At 38.7% G+C, this 26967-nt stretch overlaps 1 protein-coding gene across 26 annotated transcripts in view; it reads right to left on the reverse strand.

The window, feature by feature from the left end:
- PLEKHA5 (pleckstrin homology domain containing A5) overlaps window positions 1-26967 on the reverse strand; it is a gene marked incomplete at its 3' end in the record, with an annotated part of 238789 nt that overhangs the window by 202666 nt on the left and 9156 nt on the right. Inside the window, exon 4 of one of the 26 annotated variants that reach the window (XM_079715614.1) lies at window positions 22061-22247. The exons of the other annotated variants lie outside the window; for them this stretch is intronic. Within the exon in view, the coding sequence (XP_079571740.1) occupies window positions 22223-22247 (25 nt within the window). Of the gene's footprint in view, window positions 1-22060; window positions 22248-26967 lie in introns of those variants that run through there. 26 annotated transcript variants of the gene reach the window in all.

Genomic DNA, 26967 nt, shown 5'->3' on the forward strand with positions numbered 1-26967 from the left:
AGAACATAAGAAAGTAAAAGTTTAAGAAATGATGAAAATATTGACAGTGGTAAACATCTTTAAAAAAAAAATAACAAGGAGTATTTTGATATTTTGTACAAATTTTAGTTGATTACACTTTATTATTAAAACCAGATACACATAGCGAAGCCAAGCTTAAATTCAGTATATAAATTCAATGCTTTAACATAAATTTTAAAACACACACAAATTGGTTATTTTTCTATGCTATACCTCTATAAAATTTTTTCAATGAAATGCCTTTTTTGTTTTTCATACACAAAACACATTCTCAATTAACCAGAAAATCAACATGAGGAATAGTATTTACATGATACAATGTTACTCTTTTAAAAGATGAAGCAAAAATTGTGTAGTTACAAGACATATAGAAAAATAAAACCAGAATTTCTTTGCTTCTGATGTATGAGTAAAATAGCTTTAGAAAAACATTTTGTTATTCTAGCAATTAATGTTCAAATAAGAATATTTTAAGCTCAAGCTGATGTAACAGCATCCTACTGCTACTTGAAAATACTGGGATGCGATGACACACCAAGACTGTAAACACTCGAAGGAAATGAAAAAGCCAGCTGCATTTTTCCAAAGTAATTGTGAACGTTGACCCTTCCGTACTTACTACAGTACTTGTCTAATTACACTGTCCAGTTTTCCCCCTATAATTTCAAGTATTATTTCATCACTACCTTGCTAATATAATACTTGGAACAAAATTTCTATCTAAATTTATTCACAAGTCCTACATTCTTAAAAGATGAAATGTTTAAGTGCTTTATTCTTTAAATTCACAAAGCAATCTGACAAGGAATATATCCTAAAACTGAAGGGTCGAATTAGAAAGTTCATAGAGAGACGGTGCCTTATAATTTTGGTTCCTTTAAATCTTAAAACATTGCAAGAAAAAAAATATTGTCTTCACGGAAATGACTTAAAGGGATGAATTATGTCCAGCAATTTCATGTTCAAGAAAAATCTGTTTTACCCATAACTTACCCATTTTCTTTGCCTCAATAGAAAACATTTTCCCAGAAAGGTTCAATATAACACTCGTATATGGAAGGAGAGTTAAAATTAAATAGAAACCCATTTCTTATGGAAGAATAATGCATAAATTAGTGGTCATCACTTTAAAATCATCTACCAAGATGCTGGCAGAAAAAAAATCAGACCTTGCCTAGCACATAGTAGGAGCTCACTAAGTATTTGTTAAGTAAAGCAATTTAATGTTTAAAAACTTTCCAGTGGGAGTAAGTTGAAAGTTGGAGTAGCAACCTGTCCTCTCATTCAAATTACTTAAGTGTAAGTTCCGTAATAAGGAAAAACATTAAACTAAGGTAAATGTATAATAATTCCATTTTATATTAAAACAAACTTGTATTTCAACATAAATACAAAGCAATTGCTAAAGCAATAAACCTAATTGTGAACTTCCTGCACTTTCCCAGAAATGATTGCATCATAGTACAATTGCTTTTAAAAAATCTCTGATTTACATCAGATGACTAATTTTGGGGGGGGGGGGCATTTACTTATGGAAACAAAAGTAAGACTACTTTTTGACCCCAGAAAAATCTACTCATTCTGTTCTTAAAAGGGATATCTAATTTGAATAATCAAGATTACATTTCTTTCCTTTGCCCTGAAGGAAAGTACATTCTCAGTGCTGTTTTGAAGCTGGCACACACATAACTCAATCTTGGTTAATTTCCAAAAGCACATATGTTATAGTAAATCCTCTTCTTTCAATGCCAAAAAGTTTTTGCTCCTAGAAATTGTTTCCCTGGCATATTCTCAACATATCAGTATCTCAATACCTGCTAATCCTAGAGAAGGAAGAGTAGCCAACACACTTTAGAAAGTAAAGGTTCCATTTTGAATCTATAAAAGGTTGACTTTCACTTTGTGCAAGACCCTATCTGTTAAATCTGAGAGTTTAAAATAGTAACCTTTGGTGCACATTGGAATCACAGAGTGGGAAAGGGGTATTGGCTGTGTGTTTTAATATGTAGCTAACTATTAAACTGTCTTCTCGGAACACATTAAGGATTTTCTTACAAATGAGGTTAACATTTCAGTCTTTGGAAAGACAGAGAAACATATTTTGGCCAATTCAGATGGAAGTTTTATGACATTTACTGAAGTGTTTTCCCAGTGAAAAACCAATGATTAACTCAAAATAAGCTATGAGAGAGAGAGAGAGAGATAAAATTTTGCTTTTCTCCTCCTTTCAAAAAATGAGGGTAAAATTGAAGAGTGAAAGAAAAAAAATACCATAAAAAACACTTAAGTTTTCCTATATTTTTTCTTTAGGGAATATTCTGAACACTGCTAATATAAAATATTAATATGTTTCTATAACAAATCTTTTGATTTAAATGAAAGCAAAAACCTCACTGCTTTCTTTTATAAATACAAGCTATTATTATTATTAACACTATTATTACTATTGATTTTATTTTAGTATTTAGCCATAGAACATTCAAGTAGCAAAAAAATTATTTCTTAGGACACCATTAAAATTATAAAGGCTTTGCACCCTCCCACTAAATTTAATTTAAAAATACCTTACTATAAAATGTCAAAAATTTAAAATTCAAACTCATTGACACAGCAATACAACTGTGAACTTACCTAAAAAAAAAATGTCCTAAGGAATTTATATTCAAGGATGTTTATCATAGAATTAAATTATTTTAACAAAAAGGATTAGAAAACTAACCACTGAAAACAGGAAATTAATGAAATATATTATGATACATCTATATAATACAATACTGTATAGTCATTATAGAATAAGAAATTGTCACTAGTGGGGCTGAAAGCATAGGAACTTTTTCCGTCCTCTTACACCCCTTTATATAAACTGCCTGAATTTATCATCAGCATGTATTGCTTTTCCAGTAATTACTAGAAAGATGTAGAAGACAATTTATTTAATAGAAAAATTGCAGACATATTAATGGAATCAAGTTATGAATGTGTATACTATGATCCCAATTCCCTTATGTGTATAAATGTGTAAGTAGAAAACTAAAAATATGTCAACAGTTTGTATATGTGGATGGTAGAGTATAGGTATTTTTTTGGTATTAATTTTCTATATTTCCCAGTAGGAGCATTTCTTTTACACTCAGAAACAAAATTTTATTTCACATAATATATTGTTATGCCCCATTTGGCTGCCATATAATAACTAAAGCTAAAAATTCTTTGGCTTAAAAGAAAAGGAATAATTTATGATTTGGCCTACAAAATCGTACAAGGTAAATGATGATAATGATGACAGGAATGGGGAGGAGGTGATTCTCCAAGTGTCCAATAGCAAGGACTTTATCTGAAAAAAATGAACAACACTGGGATTATAGTATATCTCTATGTCATACAATAAATAAATTTAGAAGAAAGCACTATATTACAAAAAGTTGTTTATAATATACACTAAAAAAATAGATTTAACAGAGTGAAATTAAGTCCATGGATGACAGATACATAATATGTAATGTATAAGAGATATGTGGGGAACCTATCACTAAACAAATCACAGAAGCCAACTATGCCCTATTGGTAAATCACCTTAATCCCACTATAGACAGATTATCAGCTGAAGGAGTCACATCAACTTGCTATAATAAACAGCCTTCTACTACCAATTACACAAAAATTATTATGTATGAACACTGCTACATACACACTACATAAAAAATGGACTCACTAAGGCCTTTGACACATCCCTCAAGGCCTTGTGTAGATTTGAGACTAAGAAATACTTCAAATACTTTGGGTAGTAATTTCAACTGTTCAAATTAAAAGTTTTCATTTACTCATACCTGACTTTCTTTGAACTGAAACTTTTAACCTATGCTAATTTGCACAACATTAATGGCTTTAAGAGAATGCTAATATTTAATTAGTACAATGTCCAGAAAAGACATTTGAACAGTAAGCTTAAAATGGAGGTTATTCATTACTGAAAGTAATGTTATTTTGGAACTAAGTGAACTGCATAGTTTTAAATGAAACGTTGAACAATGGAATACTATGCAGAGGCTAACATTTTAATGACTCTACAGAAGTGTAAGAAAATGTTACAGCAACCATCTAGTGAAAACAGCAGATTACTAAAGGATACAAAGATTATGGCTATAGCTAGATGAAAATGGATGATGGTGAAATTGTGGGTAAATCTACTTCAAAAAAAATTTTTAATATTATGGATAAATCATTGTTTCAACTAAAAAAGATAAGGCAATTTTTCTAAGCCTAAATGCCCAGTTTGCTTCTTTTGAGATCCAGATTTTAAGCAAAGGGATAAAGAATAAAATTGAATGCACAGCTGTTTGCTTCTAGGAATACAAACAGGAGGAAATAAACAGAAGGAGGCTAATGCCTGTGAGACTGGGCTAACTACTTCATTCCCAGCTGTGTTTTAATTTGTATTACTAAACGGTAACAACCCCTTTTTATGACAGTCAGAGGCTGAGAATTTCCATTTGTGCCCAGCAAAAGTTAAAGGTGCACTAGAAAATACTTGGAGGGACTTCCCTGGTTGCGCAGAGGTTAAGAATCCACCTGCCAGGGGCTTCCCTGGTGGCGCAGTGGTTGAGAGTCCGCCTGCCGATGCAGGGGACACGGGTTCGTGCCCCAGTCCGGGAAGATCCCACATGCCTTGGAGCGGCTGGCCCCGTAAACCAAGGCTGCTGAGCCTGCGCATCCGGAGCCTGTGCTCCGCAACGGGAGAGGCCACAACAGTGAGAGGCCCGCGTACCACCAAAAAAAAAAAAAAAAAAAGAATCCACCTGCTAATGCAGGGGACATGGGTTCGAGCCCGGGTCTGGGAAGATCCCACGTGCCGCGGAGCAACTGAGCCCGTGCGCCACCACTACTGAGCCCGCACGCCACAACTACTGAAGCCTGTGTGCCTAGAGCCCGTGCTTCGCGACAAGAGAAGCTGCAGCAATGAGAAGCCCACGCACCGCAACGAAGACCCAATGCAGCCAATTAATTGATTGATTGATTGATTGATTGATTTAAAAAAGAGATTACTTGGAATGTTAGCTTCAGTAATCTATTGTCTGGTTTATATTCTAAGTTGTACAACATCAGCTGAATTACTCAGGAGTTAATTCTAATTTAATGCCATTTAAAATCAGAAATGACAAAAGAGATGCCTCATCACTTACAAGTAACCTAAAATACAAGAAAGATGGGCAAGTTAAAAATCACACCTGATTTGCTGTGGTAAGATAATTAGGGAAATAATAAAGCAAGTCAGTACAGACTGAGGTCAGTTAATGCCACGGATCACAACTGCAAATGGCCCTGTTCTCTACCCTCCAAAAACGATACAAGATTTCTACTGTAGCCAGAGAAATCAGGGAGGCAGGGATATGTTCAGATGGAGACAAGGCAACACTACAGCAGACGAATGTCTTCGTTAGAGCTACCTTAGACACTACTCTCTCTGTTAGTCTCTTAAATGGAGAACTGTAAGGTCAATGCAAGCCCAGAACCTATAAGAAATTCAAAACTTTACTAAAAAAGACATTCTTCAAGCTACCGATTTTTAATGCCATCAAGCATAAGACACTCCCTTTATACAGGACACCTGACTGTAAGAAAATACACTAATTTTCAACCAAATTTTATGGAATTTTTGTTTTTTCAGTTTCATTATAAACTTGACCCTAGGTTTATAGCAATAGCCATATCTGTTGAAATATGGAAGTTTTTTTTTAAGCCGGTCATAATATATATGATATTGGTTACATAAGATGATGAATAAATTCCATAGCTGGGTATCACAAATCTTCGACTGCTTCTTTTTTGATCTGGTGAATTTTAATAATCTAATCATCTATTAGTTATACTGTAAATGGAAGTTTTACCACAAAACTCAACTGCTAAAAGATCTTTTGGGGTAGGGTACAGCCCCACAACTGCCAACCCATCCCAAGTTTGAACTCTGCCAGTTCTTTAAGGTTTGAGGTCCTCATTTTAAGGTTTCTGAATATATAAATGCTCAAAAACCGGTGGATAGGTCTGTAAAATGTATGCAGTAAATGATGTAAAGCAGATAAAACACTCACCAGAGTACCTGGACGTAGTAAGTGTTCCATAAACAGCAGATACTACATAAAACGAATAGACAAAAACTTAAAATACAAGTAAAAGTGAAAGTTGTCTCTGATTCAAATAACTGTTTTCTCAAAATTTGAAAAAACAAAAAGCAAACCAAAAAATCCCCTCCCATTATTACCATGCAATGTGTTATCCCTAGCATCTGGCACCATACCTAGCAAACAGTAGGTATTAGATAAATATTGTTACATTACTAAATAATAACTATCAAAATCTATTATGAAATTCTGAGAATTTCTAGTTTGGAGACCTTGCCTATTTCACCTCTGCATCCCAGGGCCTGGCAGATTATGTAACATATTCAGTTAATTTCATCTTTTCTCATGCAATTAAAAATTAATTTGAATTCGTAAAACTTCTGACTTGTAATTTAACTCAATGTAAGGGCCTTTGTGTTTGGACTACAACATATGTAAGGGTAAGGGCCAAGTCTGTCCGGTTAATTATTCCCAATAGATGCTCAATGTTTGACAGAAATTAGGGGCTCAAATACTTAAATAAATGCATGAATTTTCACGTTCTGTACAACAGGGGAACAGAACCATAATTCCTAACCAGAGGTCAGACTAAACAAATGTTTGAGAAGGCTATAATGAAAATATTACTGCTGGAAGCTCTGTTTTACGAAAAAGTCTTAAACTACGTCAATTATTTGTCAATAAAGCTAGAAAAAAGAAAAGAAAAAGTCTTAGAAGCTGATCACCTTAAGGAACTAACAGCAGTGGTATCATTTTAGATCCAAGAAGCATTTACTCTAAATGGCATACTGGATTTTTGGGTGCCTTCTTACCAAGACCGAAACATAAGAATTCAGTGTCATATATAGTTTCACCAATAACACATGGTTTTTACCTGAGAAACTCCATACAACCAACTTTCTAAAGTAAAGAGCCAACTTTCCACACTGCTCTATAAAAATCTCCAATTACTTCCTGTTCTGTTTCACAGAAGTTGTAATGACTGGCTTGGCTCCATTCCCTAAAGGAAAGAAAACAAAGCAAGGAAAGGCTCCTATCTAACCTTTTGATCCCTCTGCCAATTAGAGAACATGCTCCCAGGGAGGTCCCTGCAATACTAACCTTGAGAGACAATAACTGATATAGGAAACCTCAAAAAGCAAGATTCTAAAATGGAAAGTACTTCCTAATACAAATAATCCTTTCAAAAAGCAAAGAGAAGTACTAATTATAAAAATTACCTTCTCTGTACACCTGGGTCTGCCTGTATCAACTATTACAGAGAGGATGGTTCATTCAATGTACACTTTTCAGGAATGTCTCTGAAGATAAAGAAGATCTTCAATCAGAGATGAGTTAGCTTCAGAGAGCCATGTGAGTTGTTTCAGGGTGTATTAGGATATTTGGGACAGTAGGTGTTATCACACTCAGTGCCACAGAAGCCAGAAACTGTCACAATTTTTCCCCATGTGTTTGATTTATTATGAGGATTAGGAGAAGTAATTCTATCTCTGATAGAATCTTGTCGCCTAAGTACATGAACCCTTTGCAATCTTGTGTGCAGCACACTAACAAATTTTAAAGATTAATGATATTGTATGCCCAAGACTATGATTCACTCTTTTAAACTGTTATCTTCTTTTGCGGAAGAAAACATATTCCACTTGATTCTAAGTAGGTTACATTTGAAGTCCTGATACGGGGGATTCCAAAGCTTACTAAAAAATCTACAGATCCCCAAACTGCAGTAATCGGGTAGATGTCTGACTAAAGACTAACAGAACAGTACACAAATGGGACCTGAAGAAAAACTAAGGTTTAAGGACTTAATAAGAAAGAATCTTGCTTTCTTCCATTCTTGGCAGGGGCTCTCTTACTAGATGGAGTTGGGTTCATTATTCAGAAGCATCTAATAAAAAGCATTTTTATTGAATCTCATGATCAAAACAAGTTTAGAACTGTCTGGACTTCCATCTTACCAGGTAAAAAGTTGATAATATAAAAACACACTTCAGTTATTTTACATAGAGCTTCTGAGATCTTCCCAGTATGTGACAACGAGCTTTCAGATAAGTACCAAGAGTTCCTATGAACACCTTTAAAATAATCTGTTTAAAGACAGGCAATTCTGTCCACTTGCATACACCTCCAGTAGTATTCCTTCCTGCTTTTCTGACTGTTCCTTTACTGCTTCTCCCCCCTTTGCTTCATTTTCCACTCTATGCTTCAGCCATGCTTGTATGAACACAGAGGGTTAGCCCAATACTGACATACAAAGAAAGGGGTTTCTCACTCTTACCTGACATTGATTTAACATCAATATATAATGTTGGGGCATACGAACCCCTCAGGACAAAGCCTATCATTTCTCTGTGCCCACAAGGTACAGACCTTAGAACAGAAGTCACTTGATGTTGCCTGGTGTCCTGATAAAAAATGACATTTTATTTTAAATCACTGAAAGCCAGTATAAATATCAGACTATTAACAGAAGATTCTAGTGTTTAAGTCTAAAAAACACACCAAACACTCTGCTTCCACCAATAAGTACAAATAAAAAAAAGTGAAAAGCATTTAACCAACATATTTAACTCCTCCCACTAAACAAAGATCAGTACTCTTCTTTAGAATAACTTCTTCCAAAAAAAAATAAAAATAAAGAATAACTTCTTCCAAAATTATGAAGGGATTTTATCAGGCTTTTCCTCTAATAACCTCTTACTGAACTTGTGGTGCATATTGAAATCTATCTTTCTTGTAAAACCAACTACTGAGGGGAAAATTTGTTATCTACTACTAAGTATTTTGGGTCTAATGTAAAAGACAATATATGTATTACCCTTTTAAACACTCCCCTCTAAAAAAAAAGGCAAAAGTAGAAAGTATAAAAGAGGAAAGCACAAAATAAGAAAGCAGAAATAAGTTTAAATATACCAGTAATCACAACAAATATAAACTAAATTTCCAGATTAAAAAAATTTTGTTAAAGCTGGTATGATATATTAAAATCAGACAAATAAGCAAGACCATAAGTATAAACGGAGGTAGAGGTCAACTCCCCAGGATAAAATGTTGACTCCATTCTGATGACATAGTCTACACTTAACAAAACATAACAATTCTACACTTAAATGCATCCTAATAATGTAATTTCAAAACTTAAAGAAAAAAAAACAAATAGAACTTCACAGAGAAAATGAAAAGTCATCACAACAGTCAAAAATTATTAATATACCTTTCTCAGCAACTGACTCCAATCTCACGCAAACTTTTCCAGGACACAAAAAGTGGAATACCTTCCAACTCATTTTTTGAGGCTAGAACAACCTTGATTTCAAAGCCAGACAATGACAGTACAGAGAGGGAATTTACAAGGCAATTTCACTTATTATCGCAAATGGCAAGGTCCTAAACAAAATATTAACAGGCCCAATGGAGCAATGTGTAAAAGAGAAGGTACATCATGACCAAGTTGGGTTTACTCCAAGAATGAAAGGTTGGCTTACCATTAACAAGTGTAGTAAACAAAATTCACAGTAATTTGCTGAGTTAGCAAATTTTAAAAAATTCATCTAAATGGATGCAGAAAAAATATTTGGTAAAATTTAACACTCACTCCTAATAAAAGTTCTTACCAAACTAGGAATAGCAGAGATTTTTCTTAACCTAGAAAGAATACCCTCCAAAAATCTTCATTAAATATCATTCTTAATGGTAAAATTAGAAGCAGTTATTTTTAAGTCAGAGCTATGGTTGCTTCTATTAATTCTTATCATTGTACTGGAGGTACTAACCAGAAACATAAAGAAACACAAAGGGTAAAATGGAAAAAGATAAAAGAACTGGAAAGAAAAAAAAAATCTGCCATGACTTACAGAAGATTGATAAACAATTATATATTCATCAAAAGATCCCTCAAAAAAAGTGAAGGCAGGGCTTCCCTGGTGGCACAGTGGTTAAGAATCCGCCTGCCAATGCAGGGGACACGGGTTCGAGCCCTGGTCTGGGAAGATCCCACATGCTGTGGAGCAACTAAGCCCATGCGCCACAACTATTGAGCCTGCACTCTAGAGCCCGCAAGCCACAACTACTGAGCTCAGGCACCATAACTACCAAAGCCCGTGCGCCTAGAGCCCGTGCTCTGCAAAGAGAAATTATGGCAATGAGAAGCCCACGCACCGCAATGAAGAGTAGCCCCTGCTTGCTGCAACTAGAGAAAGCCTGCATGCAGCAACGAAGACCCAACACAGCCAAAAATAAATAAATAAATAAAATAAATTTATCAAAAAACAAGTGAAGGCAACAAAAGCACTAATTGGAAAAGATACATGCACCCCCATGTTCATAGCAGCAATAGCAGCATTATTTACAACTGCCAAGATATGAAAGCAACCTAAGTGTCCATCAACAGATGAATGGATAAAGAAGATGTGATTTTATATATACACACACACACAGGCACACACACACATACACAATGGAATACAACTCAGCCATAAAAAAAGAATGAAATTCTGTCATTTACAACAACATGGATGGACTTGGAGGGTATTATGCTAAGTGAAATAAGTCAGACAGAAAGACAAGTACTGTATGATATGATTTATATGTGGAATCTAAAAAATAAAACAAACTAGTGAATATAACAAAAAAGAAACAGATTCAGAGATAGAGAAAAAACTAGTAGTTATCAGTGGCAAGAGGAAAGGAGAGAGGGACAAGATACATGTAGATTAAGAGATATAAACTATTATGTATAAAAATAAGCTACAAGGATCTACTATACAACACAGGGGATATAGCCAATATTTTGTAATAACTATAAAGAGAGTATAACCTTTAAAAAAAGTGAAGGCAAGATACAAACCCAAAGAGCAGATTTGCAAAAGATTACTATCTATGTTTAATAAAGAAAAAAAATTCCTCAAAATCCAAAGAAAAAAGACACAAAGAAAAGTAGACAGGGCTTCCCTGGTGGCGCAGTGGTTGAGAGTCCACCTGCCGATGCAGAGGACACGGGTTCGTGCCCTGGTCCGGGAAGATCCCACATGCCACGGAGCAGCTGGGCCCATGAGCCATGGCCGCTGAGCCTGCGCGTCCGGAGCCTGTGCTCCGCAACGGGAGAGGCCACAACAGTGAGAGGCCCGCGTACCGTAAAAAAAAAAAAAAAAAAAAAACAGAAAAGTAGACAAAAGATATAAGCACATTTCCCAGAGGAAGAAACATGAATATACAATGAATCTAATAAAAGATACTTAGGGCTTCCCTGGTGGTGCAGTGGTTGGGAGTCCGCCTGCCGGTGCAGGGGACACGGGTTCGTGCCCCGGTCCGGGAGGATCCCACATGCTGCGGAGTGGCTGGGCCCGTGAGCCATGGCCGCTGGGCCTGTGCGTCCGGAGCCTGTGCTCCGCAACGGGAGAGGCCACAACAGTGAGAGGCCCGCGTACCACAAAAAAAAAAAAAAAAAAAAAAAAAAGATACTTAATTTCATTAACCTGGGAAATTCAAAGTAAAAGCCACAATTAGGAAACATTTGACAACCACCAGACTGGCAAAAATGTAAAAGTTGGACGATATGAAGTGCTGACAAAGATATGAAGCAATAAAAACTCATATACTGCTGGAGGGAGTACAATAGTACAACCACTTCGGAAAATAATTTAGATTTATTCAAAGAAGTCGAAACGCACCTTACCACCTCGATTATACTCCTAGTGATATGTTTGAGAGAAACTTGCAAATGTGCATGAGGAGACATACGATAATGCTCACATTAAGCCATAAAATAAAGAGCAAACACATGTCCACCAATGGGTAATGTTTGTATTGTAGTATAATCATACACTGAACACAGTCATAAAAATGAACCACATCAATTTGGGATGAATCTCACAAATAATTATGTTTAACAAAATAAGCAAATCACATACAGAATGTCTTCACTTTTATGAAGTTATAAGAAGAAGCTGGGGAAATTAAGCCATGCATTGTATATGGACTCCAACATATGTGGTAAAAATTTAAAGAAAACCATTGGAATGTTATAAACACTCAGGATGGTGGTTGCCCACGGGGGCAAGGCGTAGGGGGAATGACAGAGAACTGGCATCAAGGAGGGGCAAGAGGGGGCTCCCGAGGTCTGAGACTTGTTCTCTTTTTAGAGCTGAGTATCTGGTGCAGTGATCAATCATCGTATTTTCCTTTATGTCAGACAAATGTTATACTCATTTGGTATGTATCAAATTTTTCATAATTAAATAAAACACATACTCAAAAAAGAAGTTTAAAAAAGTACTTAGCATCAGACACAAGTAGTAGTAACATAAACATCTGTCTATTGTCTAAACCCACAGAGTTTAGACAATTTGTTGCTATGTAAAATAGACTCACCTGTATTGCACAAGCAGACTATTTAAATTCTGTACATTATTTTAACCTGCCTTGCTCGTTTCAGTGGAACAAGTCTGACCAAAGGGTTAAAAGGCAAGAAACTAATTACTATTAATTATTCTTTATGTTACAGAGTCCCTATTTATGAGCTTATAGTCAAAAGTTTTTCCTAAAATTACTGCCAGGTGGTTTCTGGGACTTTGTAAAATCTTCCACTGCTGTCATTCCTACTTTGTTGCCTATTACACAACTTCGTGGTTTAAAGATTATGAAATTCTGCTCTGGTTCACCACACAGTTTGGACTTTCAAAATGACTAACAGCAAAAAGAAGAGATTAAATATTTACATTTAAAATATCTACTTTGATTAATACCTATGTGAAAAACTTTATGACCAAAAAATAGATTAAAATACTAATCTGAAAATCCTAATCCTTGGATTTTAGATGATAAATAGCGCTACACAAATTGATTAAATCATTGGCCTTTAGTATATGCATATATCATTGTTTCACATTTTTTAATAGTTTACATTTAGAAAATGCCATTTCTAACTTTAAAAGATACTTAAAATATTCTGAAAAACCTACCATGAAAATACTGAAGTAATAAATGAGGACACATCTGTTTAGAACTCATGTAAACTGCCATGAGCTCCACCTAAAATCCCTGCACACAGGCAGAGCCCACAACTTCCAGGCTGACCACTACTCTTGGCCAAATGAGTCACGGCCTCTTGTCTGGTTAGTCCCAGGGTCACTTTTCTCTAAGATTCTACTGAAACTAAATCCATCAAGCCTCTCAATGCCCAAGTTCATACCATCTCCAGTCCCTTTCCCGATCCATCCCTGCTGGGTCTGTCCAGGCTTTGCTCAGTCTGTGCCTGATTTAGCCTCCACTCGGCCTCTGTCTTGTAAGGAAACTTCCTGGGGAAGCGGTGCTCCGTTGTTAGCAAACCTCTCCTCAAAGCATTACCCACAATAGCCTGGCTGTTAAGGACTTCCCCCTAAGGACACCAGCTGTCCTGCTGCACCCTCTCAAACAACAGCTGTCAATTCCCCCCTCCTCAAGGTCCTTCAACCACTTGAGCCATTCATTTCCTTAATCCCAGGACCCCATCGTGCCCATAACCTGGCACATGATCTGAAATTACCAGCACATCAGCGATCATACTGCATCAACACGACCCCCAACCTCCAGCATGCATGTCTTACTACTCTCCCTCTGTGGGGTCTCTGGTCTTGGGAGAATCTCTGTTCTAGTTCATCAGATTCCTTCTTGCTCCACTTCCTTCGTTCCCAGCCTGAAATCCAACAGTCTAACATTTCAACAAATCTATCTTACTCTAAACTCTCCTGCTCATCTGTCTTTCATAGCATTCATCTGGAAAAACCCTTGGTGGCTCCAACTATTCATTTTCTCTGAGCTCCCACTGCCCACGACCCTCCCTAAAGGTTCCATAAACACTTAATGAGTGTCTACAATGTACCAGAGACATAGCACATAACACGCTGTGTTTTACTGAGCTGCGGACTTGTTTAATCACAGAATTTTTATTATAAATATTCAACAAATCTCTATTGAGCATCTCCTAAGGAGAGGAAGGCACTCTTCTAACCTCTGGGAATTCAGCAGTGAACAGGTCGGAGGAGGTCCCTGCTCTTGGGAAGCTTACATCTCAGTGAGGGGAGACAAATAACCAAAAAGTATTTGAACAAGAATTTGAGCCAGTGCTAAGTACCAGGAGGAAAATAAAACATGGGAGGTAATATGACAGCAAGTGCCTGGTCAATGGATTCTGGATATGGTAGGACAGGGGAGGTTATATACTTGAGAGCTTTCTTAAATACACTGAAACCTACAATATCTTCGCCACACCCCACAACTGAGGCACTAGGACCCATTCTGAACCTTAGAATGACAAAGCCCAGGAAGACTACCAAACCAACTAAACACATCATGAAAAGGGGAAAAAAAAAATAACCCTGCTCTATAGGAGTTAGGAACTAACTGATTTAATAAAGAAGAGATTTACACACACAGGTCCACTTAATTTTCTACACAGCTGAAGCACATGATCAGCAGTGTGACCAAGACCAAGTGTAATCCCCTATTGGAGACAGAGGAACCATGAACTTCAAATGGGTTCAGTAAATTTAGGGGCACATGTTCTATACAGATTACAAAAAGGTTCCAACTCTCCACCTCTCCCGACATCCATAACCTTTGTTTTTCTTGTTTGTTTGTTTGTTAATTTTTTTATTATAGGTGATTTACAATGTTGTGTTAATTACTGCTGTACAGCAAAGTGACTCAGTTATACATATATACATTCTTTTTCATATTCTTTTCCATTATAGTTTATCACAGGATTTTTTTTTTTTTTTTTGCGGTACGCGGGCCTCTCACCGTTGCGGCCTCTCCCATTGCGGAGTACAGGCTCCAGACGCGCAGGCTCAGCGGCCATGGCTCACGGGCCCAGCCACTCTGCGGCATGTGGGATCTTCCCGGACCGGGGCACGAACTCGTGTCCCCTGCATCGGCAGGCGGACTCTCAACCACTGCGCCACCAGGGAAGCCCTATCACAGGATATTCAATATAGTTCCCTGTGCCATACAGTAGGACCTTGTTGTTTATCCATTCTATATATACCAGTTTGCATCTGCTAATCCCAAACGCCCACTCCACCCCTCTCCCCCAGCAACCCCTCCACCTCTGGGCAACCACCAGTCTATTCCCTATGTCCGTGGTTCTGTTTCTGTTTCATAGATAGGTTCACTTGTGTCATATTTTAGGTTCCACATATAAGTGATATCATATGGCATTTATCTTTCTCTTTCTGACTTACTTAGTATGATAATCTCTAGTTGCATCCATGTTGCTGCAAATGGCATTACTTCATTCTTTCTTTATGGCTGAGTAGTAGTCTATTGCATATATATACCAAATCTTCTTTATCTATTTGTCTGTCGATGGACATTTAGGTTGTTTCCACGTCTCAGCTATTGTGAATAGTGCTGCTACGAACATAGGGTGCATGTATTTTTGAATTATAGTTTTGTCTGGATATATGCCCAGGAGTGGGATTGCTGGATCATATGGTAGTTCTACTTTTAGTTTTCTGAGGAACCTCCACACTGTTTTCCACAGTGGCTGCACCAACTTACATTCCCACCAACAGTGTGGGAGGGTTCCCTTTTCTCCACACCCTCTCCAGCATCTGTTATTTGTAGACTTTTTAATGATGGCCATTCTGACAACATTTGCAATGTGATTTTTCAACTTCCCTCAAAAGATGGAGTCTATCTCTCCACTCCTTGAATTCGAGCTGGCCTTGAGACTTTCTTTGGCCCATGGAAAGCAGTGCATGAAGTGACGCTACCCCAATTCTGAGCCCAGGCCTCAAGAGACCTGGAGCACTAAGGCTCACATGTTTGGACACCTGCCTTCACCACAAGAGCAAGCCTGGGCAAGCCTACTGGGAATGAGACCATGCAAGAGAGTCCAGTCATTCCCACCATCTCAGAAAAGACCATCTTAGACCAGCCAAGATCAGCAGAGCCTCCTGCTTGACCCACAGCTGATCTCAGACAAGAATAAATACAACAGAAAGTAGAGGAATTGCCCAGCCAACCCAGGGACCTGTGCTCAGTAATATACAGTGATTATTTTAAGCCTCGGAGTGTGGGGACAGTTTGTTATACAGCAGTAACTGACACAGCAAGATTAATCATATCTATTCAACTTGAATAATCTATTACATTTCTTCTGTAATGTTTTTGAGGAATTGAAGCCAAAAATTGTGAAATATTTTAATCTCAGGGTCTTCTGCAAGAAGGCTTTAATAGCAGGCTGGGTAGATACAGAAAGGATGTAGAACCCCATCAAAAGATTTTATTTCTCTTACCAATAATACTGCCTGTTTCCAATTCAGAGTTTCTTTTGCAGCTCCACTGAGAAAGGAACAGCAGCTGGACTGAAAATCAGTCACATAAGAATAAAGGGGGTGGGGGGTAGGGGTGGGGGCCTGACTTGACATAGTAGAAATCTAGATTATTAGGTAAATGTTCAAAATGGACATGGAATTCCTCTGTGTAAGAAAAAAAAAAAGTCCTTTTATCATTCTTTTCTGAAATACAGAAATTCCTCAGTGTGAACTATTTCTGAGAAATACATCTATTCTTCCAAATGTACAAAGGATTTCGTTTGTTTTTTGCACACTGTCTTCTACCCCTCCAAGAGTTTTAAATAAGTTTGTGAAAGTAGATATAATAAGTAAGCATGCCACCGCCCCTTCCCACTCATCTGGGTGAGCATAAAAGGTTTAGTGAGTTGAACTGGACTAGGTCTGTCCTGCTTTCTACCCCATGGGGTTGTTCTGAGAATCAAAGGAGAGGGAAGGAGGGGAGAGTATTCAGAAGGAATGTGACCTCGCCTGGCCCACTGCCCACAGCTCAGTCCCAGCCTACTCAGGCCACTACTGGTCATGGGCCGGCCTGGCCAGCCAGCAGCACGGGCCTGAGAGCGCCTGTTTTCCAGCACCGTTGCAGAGCCTGAGTGTCAAAACTTGTAAAATATTTCAAACCTATATATTTACATCGTTGCAATCCCAATTTTCTTATTCTTTTTTATTAATGATAAAGGGTTCAGTTCTTTTATTTCTCCTCCCTCCATCCACTACCTTCTACAGACAATAATAATTTATTTTACAGTTAAATTCATTTACTTTTTTAAAAAATTATAAAACACATTTCTTAAAAACAGCATTATCCACGTTCAAAACTGCCTTTTCATCATCACTCCTGGGTTCGCTGTATCATACACCGCCTTCCTCATAATGCAGTTCCACCGCTTACATGAGAGACCCTACCGTTACAATGCCTTCAGTTCTTCACTACCTTGGAGAATATATTCATGCCAGCTCCTGCCTTTTCTCTGCAGCCCTGGAGAACAGCTACTTTACTCTATCAAGAAAGTCTTCCTTAGTGCCACTGGGTATTTCACAAATAAGCTGATTTCTAATTCCTAAATCACAGGGCTTTCTTAAATAGAAAACTTTTTTTTTTTTTTTTTTTTTTTTTTTTTTTTTTGCGGTACTTGGGCCTCTCACTGTTGTGGCCTCTCCCGTTGCGGAGCACAGGCTCCGGACATGCAGGCTCAGCAGCCATGGCTCACGGGCCCAGCCGCTCCGCGGCATGTGGGATCTTCCCGGACCGGGGCATGAACCCGTGTCCCCTGCATCAGCAGGCGGACTCTTCAACCACTGCGCCACCAGGGAAGCCCCAATAGAAAACATTTTAAAAACCAAATATGTATATTATTAAATGTACATACACCATCAACAACAAAACTTATTGACCATCATGTGTAATAGTTTCTACCTTCAAGAAGTTTAAAATCTGCACACGATGAAGACTTAAAATATTTCTGAACCACAATTAGTAGGCCAGCCATTTTCAACTGTTTTCCAGCATAAACGATCCTGAAGTATGTTGTCTTAGATACCCAATGTTATGACCTTGCAAAATAAATATCCAGGTATTTCACATGTACCCCATGTTTTACAGTTTTTCAAAGTTTATTCACATAGATTAACTCACATCATAAGCCTATAAAGTAGGCAAGACAAGGACTACCCTCTCCATTTTACACATGAAGAAACTGGTTCTTAGTGAGAGTAAGCAATTTTCTCCAAGTTGTACGGTTAATAAAGGTAACAGAGCCAAGGGCTGACCCTTGGCTACTTTCCACTTCACCAGAGTACTCAGTGGCCAGGGGCTTACAGATATGCACACTGTGGTCACAGAACAGAGAGTGTGCTCTTCTTGGCCAACCTAACTGGCCTGGAAAGGGCCTAAATCATATTTTGCTCACAACTCCTGATTTCCTAGGTGAATGCACACTAGACTCTACACTGGGCTGTGGACAGGTTAGCACCCCTATTTACACTTATTGTTAAAACACAATAAAACAAGGAAAAAATAAGCTTTACTAAGATGTAAGACACAGACCGACAACAATAAACGTATATAATCTATAAATAAATAGACATATAATGAGAGTATATAACCAAAAATGTTTTACTTATCAGGGTGCACAGCAAAAATACCTTGGAGAGCTCTACTAAGCTAACTGGCTCAGATATCAAAAATACAAAAAAGTACATAATGACATAAATCATTAAGAAAAATAACAATAGAAAAATAGAGAAAATATATGGAAGAGGCAATTTGTAGAAGAGACTCAAATAGGCAACAAATAGAGGGAAAGATGACAAGCATGGCCAAAACCAACAACGTGCAAATTCAAACAAGATACCATTTTTGTCCATTAGATTACTCAAAACTTAAGGCTGGTAACACCAAGTGCTGACAAGGATACAGGAGACAATAATCGTACACACTGCATGATGCGAGGATAAGATGGTAAAGATTTTTTGGAAGTTGGCCTAACTGTAAACCACAAATAGTAAAACCACAAATTAATCTGAATGTGACTGTCGAAGGGCTCCAATAGTTGGACCAACTCCAATTCCAAAAGGAATTTAGGAGGTGAATGCCCTGTTTTCATTTGGGGCTTTCTGATTCATTATGTAGTTTTGCACAATGTGTCACTTTCTACCACTTTCCTACTTTTTGTGTGTGACTGCATGAACTTAATGAAAAATACTGCTTTTCATTAATCTTATAATTATGCATTTTAATCATTTCAATATGTTCAGACCCTATTTATGGTGTTTAGCAGGATTTTACTACGTTTATCAAAAGCTAAAATACGTATACAGCCTAACTCAGCAATTTCCACATCTATTTTATAAAAACATTTGCATACGGCCACAGTTTATGTATAAGTATGTTCAAGACAACATTTTTAGAAACTGAGAAAAAAAAAAGGAAAAACACTAAATGTCCAACTAAATAATTAATGTCCAGCTAAATAATTAATGAATATTTTGTAGCTACTGAAAGAACGGTGTTGACTTCTAAGTACTAATACGAAAAGATCTAAGGTATTAAATAAAAAGGAAAAGTCAAAGAATTGTACATATAGGGCAAGCTCATTTTGGTAAAAATAAATGAATGTATGCATGTATGCATGTACAGGTATGCAAAGAAGGGGGAGGAGGACACACACCAAACTGCTGACATACACAGAACCTCCTCTGGGGGAGCGGAGTATGGAGTGAGAGGGAAAAGCATGAAAGAGACTCCGCACTACTGTATCAGGAGGAATAGTAACATTTTCCTATAAGTCTCCCACGGAATGCCTGTTAGGAACCGGGCTGCACAGCAGGAGGCGAGCGGCGGGCGAGCGAGGGAAGCTTCATCTGCCGCTCCCCATCGCTCGCGTTACCGCCTGAACCACACCCCCACCCCGTCCGTGGAAAGGCTGTCTTCCATGAAAGGGGTCCCTAGTGCCAAAGAGGCTGGGGACCACTGGCATAGGCCATAGTGCCTACTCTTAAATATTGCCACTGATAATACTGGTTAAATCACACGAGTAAATCCAAGGGTCAAGTTCACAACTCAGTCAAGCTCTTAAAATCACACACTCACACATGCAAATACGTATATATGTGAGATTATGTCTCCATCCATCTAGCCATCCACCCACCCATACTATGACCTTGGGCACCGCTGTAATCACTAGTATAGGTACTTGCTCCTTATCTATGAACCCTGCTACAGCTTTTTCACTCAGCAATGGGAAAGAGCAGTCCTGGTGTGAAATACAGGTATCTTGCAAACTAATCTAGCACAAGATGCCAATTATTGATATCTTTATTTTTTTTTTTTTTTTTGGGTTATGCGGGCCTCTCACTGTTGTAGCCTCTCCCGTTGCGGAGCACAGGCTCCAGACTCGCAGGCTCAGCGGCCATGGCCCACGGGCCCAGCCGCTCTGAGGCATGTGGGATCTTCCCGGACCGGGACACGAACCCATGTCCCCTGCATCAGCAGGCGGACTCTCAACCACTGTGCCACCAGGGAAGCCCCAATTATTGATATCTTATACTACCAGTTGTATTAATTGTCAGTACGAAACCAGGATGAATAAAAGCTTAAGGCTCACTTTACTCAAGTACTCCAATGTTTTTAAAGTATTTGGGCTTACATGTAAGCTCTTGAATTGCCTTTCATGTTTATGTTTGTGGCTTTATGATATAAATTCAGATATTAAATTAAGGATGGTAAATACACCATTATACCAACCTCCTCACCTAAGCCCTTGCAAACATCATTAACTTGTCACAATACGCTTTCCTACTGATCCAGAAGTTGATCTCCAAATTCTTCTAAACACAGTGTTCCAAAGTGCTATTGCTCATCAATTAGAGTTGCAATGCTAGTTGAAACTTATTTAGTATTTCTGGTAACCCATTACATCAACGGTCTGCAATGAACCACATCTCCTGGTATTCACAGGTTTGTGTAGTTCTCTCCCACTTTTGATTTTGGCCTTGGTCATGTGACTTGCTTTGACCAACAGGACATGAGCAAGCATAATGCAAGCAGAGGTTTGATAAACGCTTCCACCCAGGGGCTTGTCTTCTTGGAATGTTCCCTCTTAGAAGCCAGCTGCATTGTTAGCAAGAAACTCTAGATAGACTACTAAGCAATGAGAGGCCACAAGTAGAGAAGACACGGGATATTCCAGCCAAGTTGAAGCTGAATGTATCTGCAGGAGGGCCCTCAGTTATATCACAGGTTGACTGAGCCCAGTCAACCCAAAGAAAGGTGAGAAATTATAAATCATTGTTGTTTTAAGCCACTAAGTTTTGGGATAGTTGGTTATGTAGCAACAGATAATTGAAAGACTTATCCCTGTTCCAAACTATCTGAATCACTAATGACAACCCACACAGATTCTCCATCAGTTACCTTCAAATTTCATCTGTCCAGAGTATTTATTGTAGGTATGGAGAAACAGGGGCACTTTTATACACTTCATATACCAAGGGGAGAACATAACTTTGTACAAATCTCTTAAGAGGGCAATTTGGCAAAATGTTAAGTAATGAACCTTTTAAAAAGCTCATACCCTATCCCAATAATTTCAAGTCTAGGAAACAGACATGCATATGTTATATAAGTTTTTTTCTCACAGCAAAAAGTTGGAAACATAGCCATCTAAAAAAAGAGGGATGGGGGGCTTCCCTGGTGGCGCAGTGGTTGAGAATCTGCCTGCTAATGCAGGGGACACGGGTTCGAGCCCTGGTCTGGGAGGATCCCACATGCGCGGAGCAACTAGGCCCGTGAGCCACAACTACTGAGCCTGCACATCTGGAGCCTGTGCTCCGCAACAAGAGAGGCCGCGATAGTGAGAGGCCCGCGCACTGTGATGAAGAGTGGCCCCCGCTTGCCACAACTAGAGAAAGCCCTCGCACAGAAACGAAGACCCAACACAGCAAAAATAAATAAATAAATAAATAAACCCCTACCCCCAACATCTTCTTAAAAAAAAAAAAAAGAGGGATGATTAAACTATTATATATTCATAAGATAGAACATCAGAGTTATTAAAAAATCTTCCATTGAATAAATATATAATGACATAAGGACACACGATATAATTTTAATGAAAACAGCATTCGACACAGTATTAGCAGTAAGACCCAAATCTTTAAAAATATTTTTGCATATATACTGAAATATTAATAGAAATTCTCTCTGCATAATGAGACCAGGTGATTTTATTTTCTCCTTCTTTATACTCTTCAGTTTTTTCCAAATGTTTTACTTCTATAATCAGAAAGAAACAGTTAACATTATAAAACAGGTTGGAAAAAAGGACACACACTAAACACAGATTTGGAATCATTCTCTGACATTTCTTTACTAAATTTTTTTAAATGCCATCATTATTAGATGCATCTATACTCTGTGATAGATTAAGATTTTCAAAATAAAACTGGAACAGATGAATTTTCAAACAGAGAAAAAAACTGACACTAAGTTTAACAAGTTACTTTCTCCCCACCATTGCTTTGTATACTATGAAAAATGAGCAAGGAGTAATTCCTTGTTTCTTCTTAAGACTCTGCCATACACTCCTATTTTACTAAGTTTTAAATTTTAGGTTAAACAGCTTCATTGTAAATATTTAATAAAATGGGTATTATATGCACCTTCAACCAAGTTCAGCAAAAGCTGATGGAATTCACTCAATATGAAGTCTAAAACTATTTTTCATCTCAGAGGCAAATTCTCTTTTGAAGACCATGTCTGTTCCAAAGAAATAATATGTGTAAAAAATCTTAGTCACTTGGAAGGGACGGGGAGAAAAAAAGCATGTAGAACATCCACGGGAGGCATGTAGCAAGCAAGTTTGGGTAGCATTACTCAGTCACTGACACTGTGTGGGAATTATTCTCTGAAGTGGCCAGTGATTTCAGAAGAACCAGAGGGAATCCCTGGCCCACTGTAGCAGGGTGGAGCTTTGATCACAGTGAGGCTGTACTGTCACTTGTACCAAATTGAAGTTGGTTTCCTCAATCCCCCTTGCTCAAGGCAGCCAGTATAGGATTGGTTTCTATTGCTTCTTCCTCAGTACTTTTTTTTTTTTTTTTTGCGGTACGTGGGCCTCTCACTGCTGTGGCCTCTCCCGTTGCGAAGCACAGGCTCCGGACGCGCAGGCTCAGCGGCCATGGCTCAGGGGCCCAGCCGCTCCGCAGCATGTGGGATCCTCCCGGTCCGGGGCACGAACCCGTGTGCCCTGCATCAGCAGGCGGACTCTCAACCACTGCGCCACCAGGGAAGCCCTCTTCCTCAGTATTTAACTCTTCCTCTTCATTCTCCAGGGTCCAGGCATGAACCACCCTGCATGTATCTTCAACTACTTCTTCTTCAATGGAAGGCAGAAAGCATCCTTGAAAATCATTGATAATATCACTTCTTAGGAAGTCTGCAGATGCTCAGGTTCGTGGCCTTCCTGGCCTTTAGCACTGTGCACTGTATACAAGGGAGAAGCAGATCTCTGATCATGCAGCCTTTCACACCCTGACTTCCTACGTGACCAGGCCTTCCTCCCTCATCACACAGTTTCTTGGAAGGCTGGCTGATAAGAATCTTGGCTTCAGCCAAGGACAGAAAATTACTTAAGACCAGAGGGCCAGTCTTCACTCCAGCAATGGGCATGTAATACAAGGTGGTCAAAGTCCTTGTCTAAGATTTTTTTTTATTGAGGAATAGAGAGGAAACTTTATCTTTTGGGTTAAAAAGCTAAAAGGGTGTAATTTGGGGCCGTGGGCAAACATTTTTCTGGTTAAGTGGAGAAAAGCTTTCTAAAGTGAAAAAAGGTGAGTGAGGAAGGGACTTGAAGGATTCACTTGTGTCACTCCTGGAACTAATGTGGGAAAAGAGTTTGCTTTTGCTTATAAAATAGTTAGCTTTGGGTCACTGACATTTACAACAATATGAATCCTGACTAGATGACAAGTGAGAAGCAGAAAAGTGTCCTGGGATGTTCAGATTTGGGCAATGACTTGTTTTTCTTACAATCTGTAATAGGTCTTCATTTCAAACATCTCACTGCCTATTATGTGTGAAGTGCTGGAAACATAAAGATGATATGACACAGTCTCTGCCTTCAAGGAGGTAACAATCCAGAGGGATTCTCTTGGGTGTTTATGAAATTACTGACCACTTCAGAGAATAATTCCCATATAGCTAGGAGTCTACTTCTAAGTAACCAAGGAATTCTCCGCACGGCTCTGAAATGTCTGTCACCTGTACCTCGTGAGGGCTAATTTCTATTTCTCTCAGGCCTCTCTAGGACCCACTGAGTTCAGTGGTCTACACTTGCTTTACTCATACTAATGATGACAGTATATCTCCCCCGTTCTCCAAACCACAGCAGCCTGAACTGTGAACGTTTCTAAATGGAAATGGTATGGTCAGTGGCAAGGTCTGGGATTCAGCTGTCTCCCAACAGCTCTCACAGGTCCCTGCATTATCTTGGCTTGATCCTGGATCTGGTCCCACAATCAGGCCTCTGAGCAGATCCTATCTGTCTCCTGGAGGAGAATCACAGAAGCCAAACTCGAGAAACAGCTGATTTCCTAATTCATATTGGGACAGATAGATGTCACATAAAGAGAATGTTTAAATTTCACAAAGAGCCACATTACAAGGTTTCTGAATAGCATGGAATGAAGTTGACTGTCATCATCAAAATTCATCAATCAACAAATATTTACTGAGGAACTACTATGAGAAAAATTTAAGCTGAGGGACTAAAAACACAGCAATGAACGAGCTGCTTTTCATGAAGCTTACCTACCATAAGGAGTGTAGGCAAATGGGTATTAAGCAAGCACTGACTTGATTTTAAAACGTGCTTTTTCAATATACTATTTCTGAATTAAGGATCAAGGAGTTTATTTAATATGGTTATGTCTCTCCCCTCTGAAAAGCTGTTACTATTATTAAATCAATGGCACTGATAATCACTGGCAGCTTAAAAGAAATATGGGGTTACACAATTAAATATTTAATCATGATCTTGTTAAGTGTTAAAAAGAAATATAAGGAGAGAATCTGATGAGGGAGTGACCTTACACTGGAGGGGCTCCACCAGGCCCCCAAAGTCTCACCTTCACACAACAGTCAGACTGACCCTTTCAAAAGGCGAAGCCAGACCACGCATCTCCTCCTCTGCTCAGACCTGCGACAGCTCCACATCTTCCCGTGTAACAGCAAATTACATCAACCAAGGAGGCCGCCACGCAGCTGGGCTCTCCCTTCTCTGATTCCACTGTCTTTTTCTCCCACACCCATCCCTCTTCACTCTTCTGATCCTACACACCTTGCTCTAATTTTTTTCTTACAGCATTTATATATTCTTACATACCATAAACCTTATATTATATTTTCTTTTTCTGATATTCTCTCCTCCACCATCCCAGTCCCCAGAAGGGTAAAGTTTTTTGGTCTATTTTGTTTAATGACTGTACCTAATTGCTAAGGCACATAATTATGAGTTCAAAATGTATTGATGAGGAGTGAAGGAAAAAAATGCATCAGTGAACAACTGAGTAATTGGAAGACCTTGCCAATGGGACTGGAATAATAGTCAAAATCAATTGGCTTAGGCTTGCTCTCTACTAGATAGTAGAGAGTAACTTCTGCTGCAGTTTTTCTCCTTTTTCTAAATTTCCACATCACACCAACCCCACCCCAAGTCTTTCTTTAGCTATAGCAACGCTTTCACTCAGGTTATGGTCCAATCTCAAGCCCAGGATGCTATCAATTCATCTTTCAGGTGACTTTGCACTGCCCTGTTCTCATCACTCTGTGGGGTTTTGCAGCTGAACTTTCAGAGGAAGGCTTATTCCTTATGTTTGTGAGAAAGGCCTCTTCCACACTGGGCCGAGTCCTCACAATACATCTGCTCAAAGCATGATGTATATACTTCATAGCGTTTATCAGTCTACAACTATACGTTTGTGATTATGATACTGCTGTCTCTCTCCTTAATTTAACTATAAGCTCCTTAAGATCAAGGTCCATGTCTGTTTCGTTCATAAAACCTAAAGCACTTGGCACACAGTACTCAGTCAGTGTTTGCTGATTGAATAATTGGATGGATGAATATGACATTCCTGGCTTGGATCTACATACTGTTTGGAGATAATTAGGTAGCTGAGATAGCATTTTGTGGGGGCAGGGGAGAGGCTGGTGGTTTGTATTTCTTATTCATGAGGGAGGAATAGAAGATAATGTCGGGAGTCCTTTGGAAAGGCCAGATTTTAGCCACCTAAAATGCTATGCCCTCTCAAGATAAGCAGCTCAAAAACCAAATCATCATTAACACCTCCACCTAGAGCTTCCCCCAACCACCTATTCCCTTATTCTGGTCAAGGGTACCAATCATTCTTGTAGCCACTCAGACACAAAGGCTTCTGTGTAACTTTTTTTTTTTTTTTTTTTTTTTTTTTTTTTTTTTGTGGTATGCGGGCCTCTCACTGTTGTGGCCTCTCCCGTTGCGGAGCACAGGCTCCGGATGCGCAGGCTCAGCAGCCATGGCTCACGGGCCCAGCCGCTCCGCGGCATATGGGATCCTCCCAGACCGGGGCACGAACCCGTATCCCCTGCATCGGCAGGCGGACTCTCAACCACTGCGCCACCAGGGAGGCCCTCTTCTGTGTAACTTTTGACCTCTCTGACAACCTCCCAGCTCAGCAAGACTCCCAAGGCCTGTCAACTCCTCTTCAGTATCTTTGATCAATGGTCTCCTTCCTTTCCATTCCCACTGCTACCAAGTTGGTTCCAGCAACTAACTCCCAGGTTACAGCAACAGAGCCAGGACGGGACTCCTCGATTCCAGGTTTGCCCCTTTCTAACCCAAGCTGCCTATATTAAAATCTCCCTTAAAACCTTCACTTTAAGCTATTAATGCTATACCAAAAAACACCTGCAGTGGGCTTGCCAAGAAATAAAAATGTCAGCCTTATATTCAAAG

This window comes from Hyperoodon ampullatus, assembly GCF_949752795.1.
Source record: "Hyperoodon ampullatus genome assembly, chromosome: 11".
Classification (NCBI taxonomy): Eukaryota; Metazoa; Chordata; class Mammalia; order Artiodactyla; family Ziphiidae; genus Hyperoodon; species Hyperoodon ampullatus.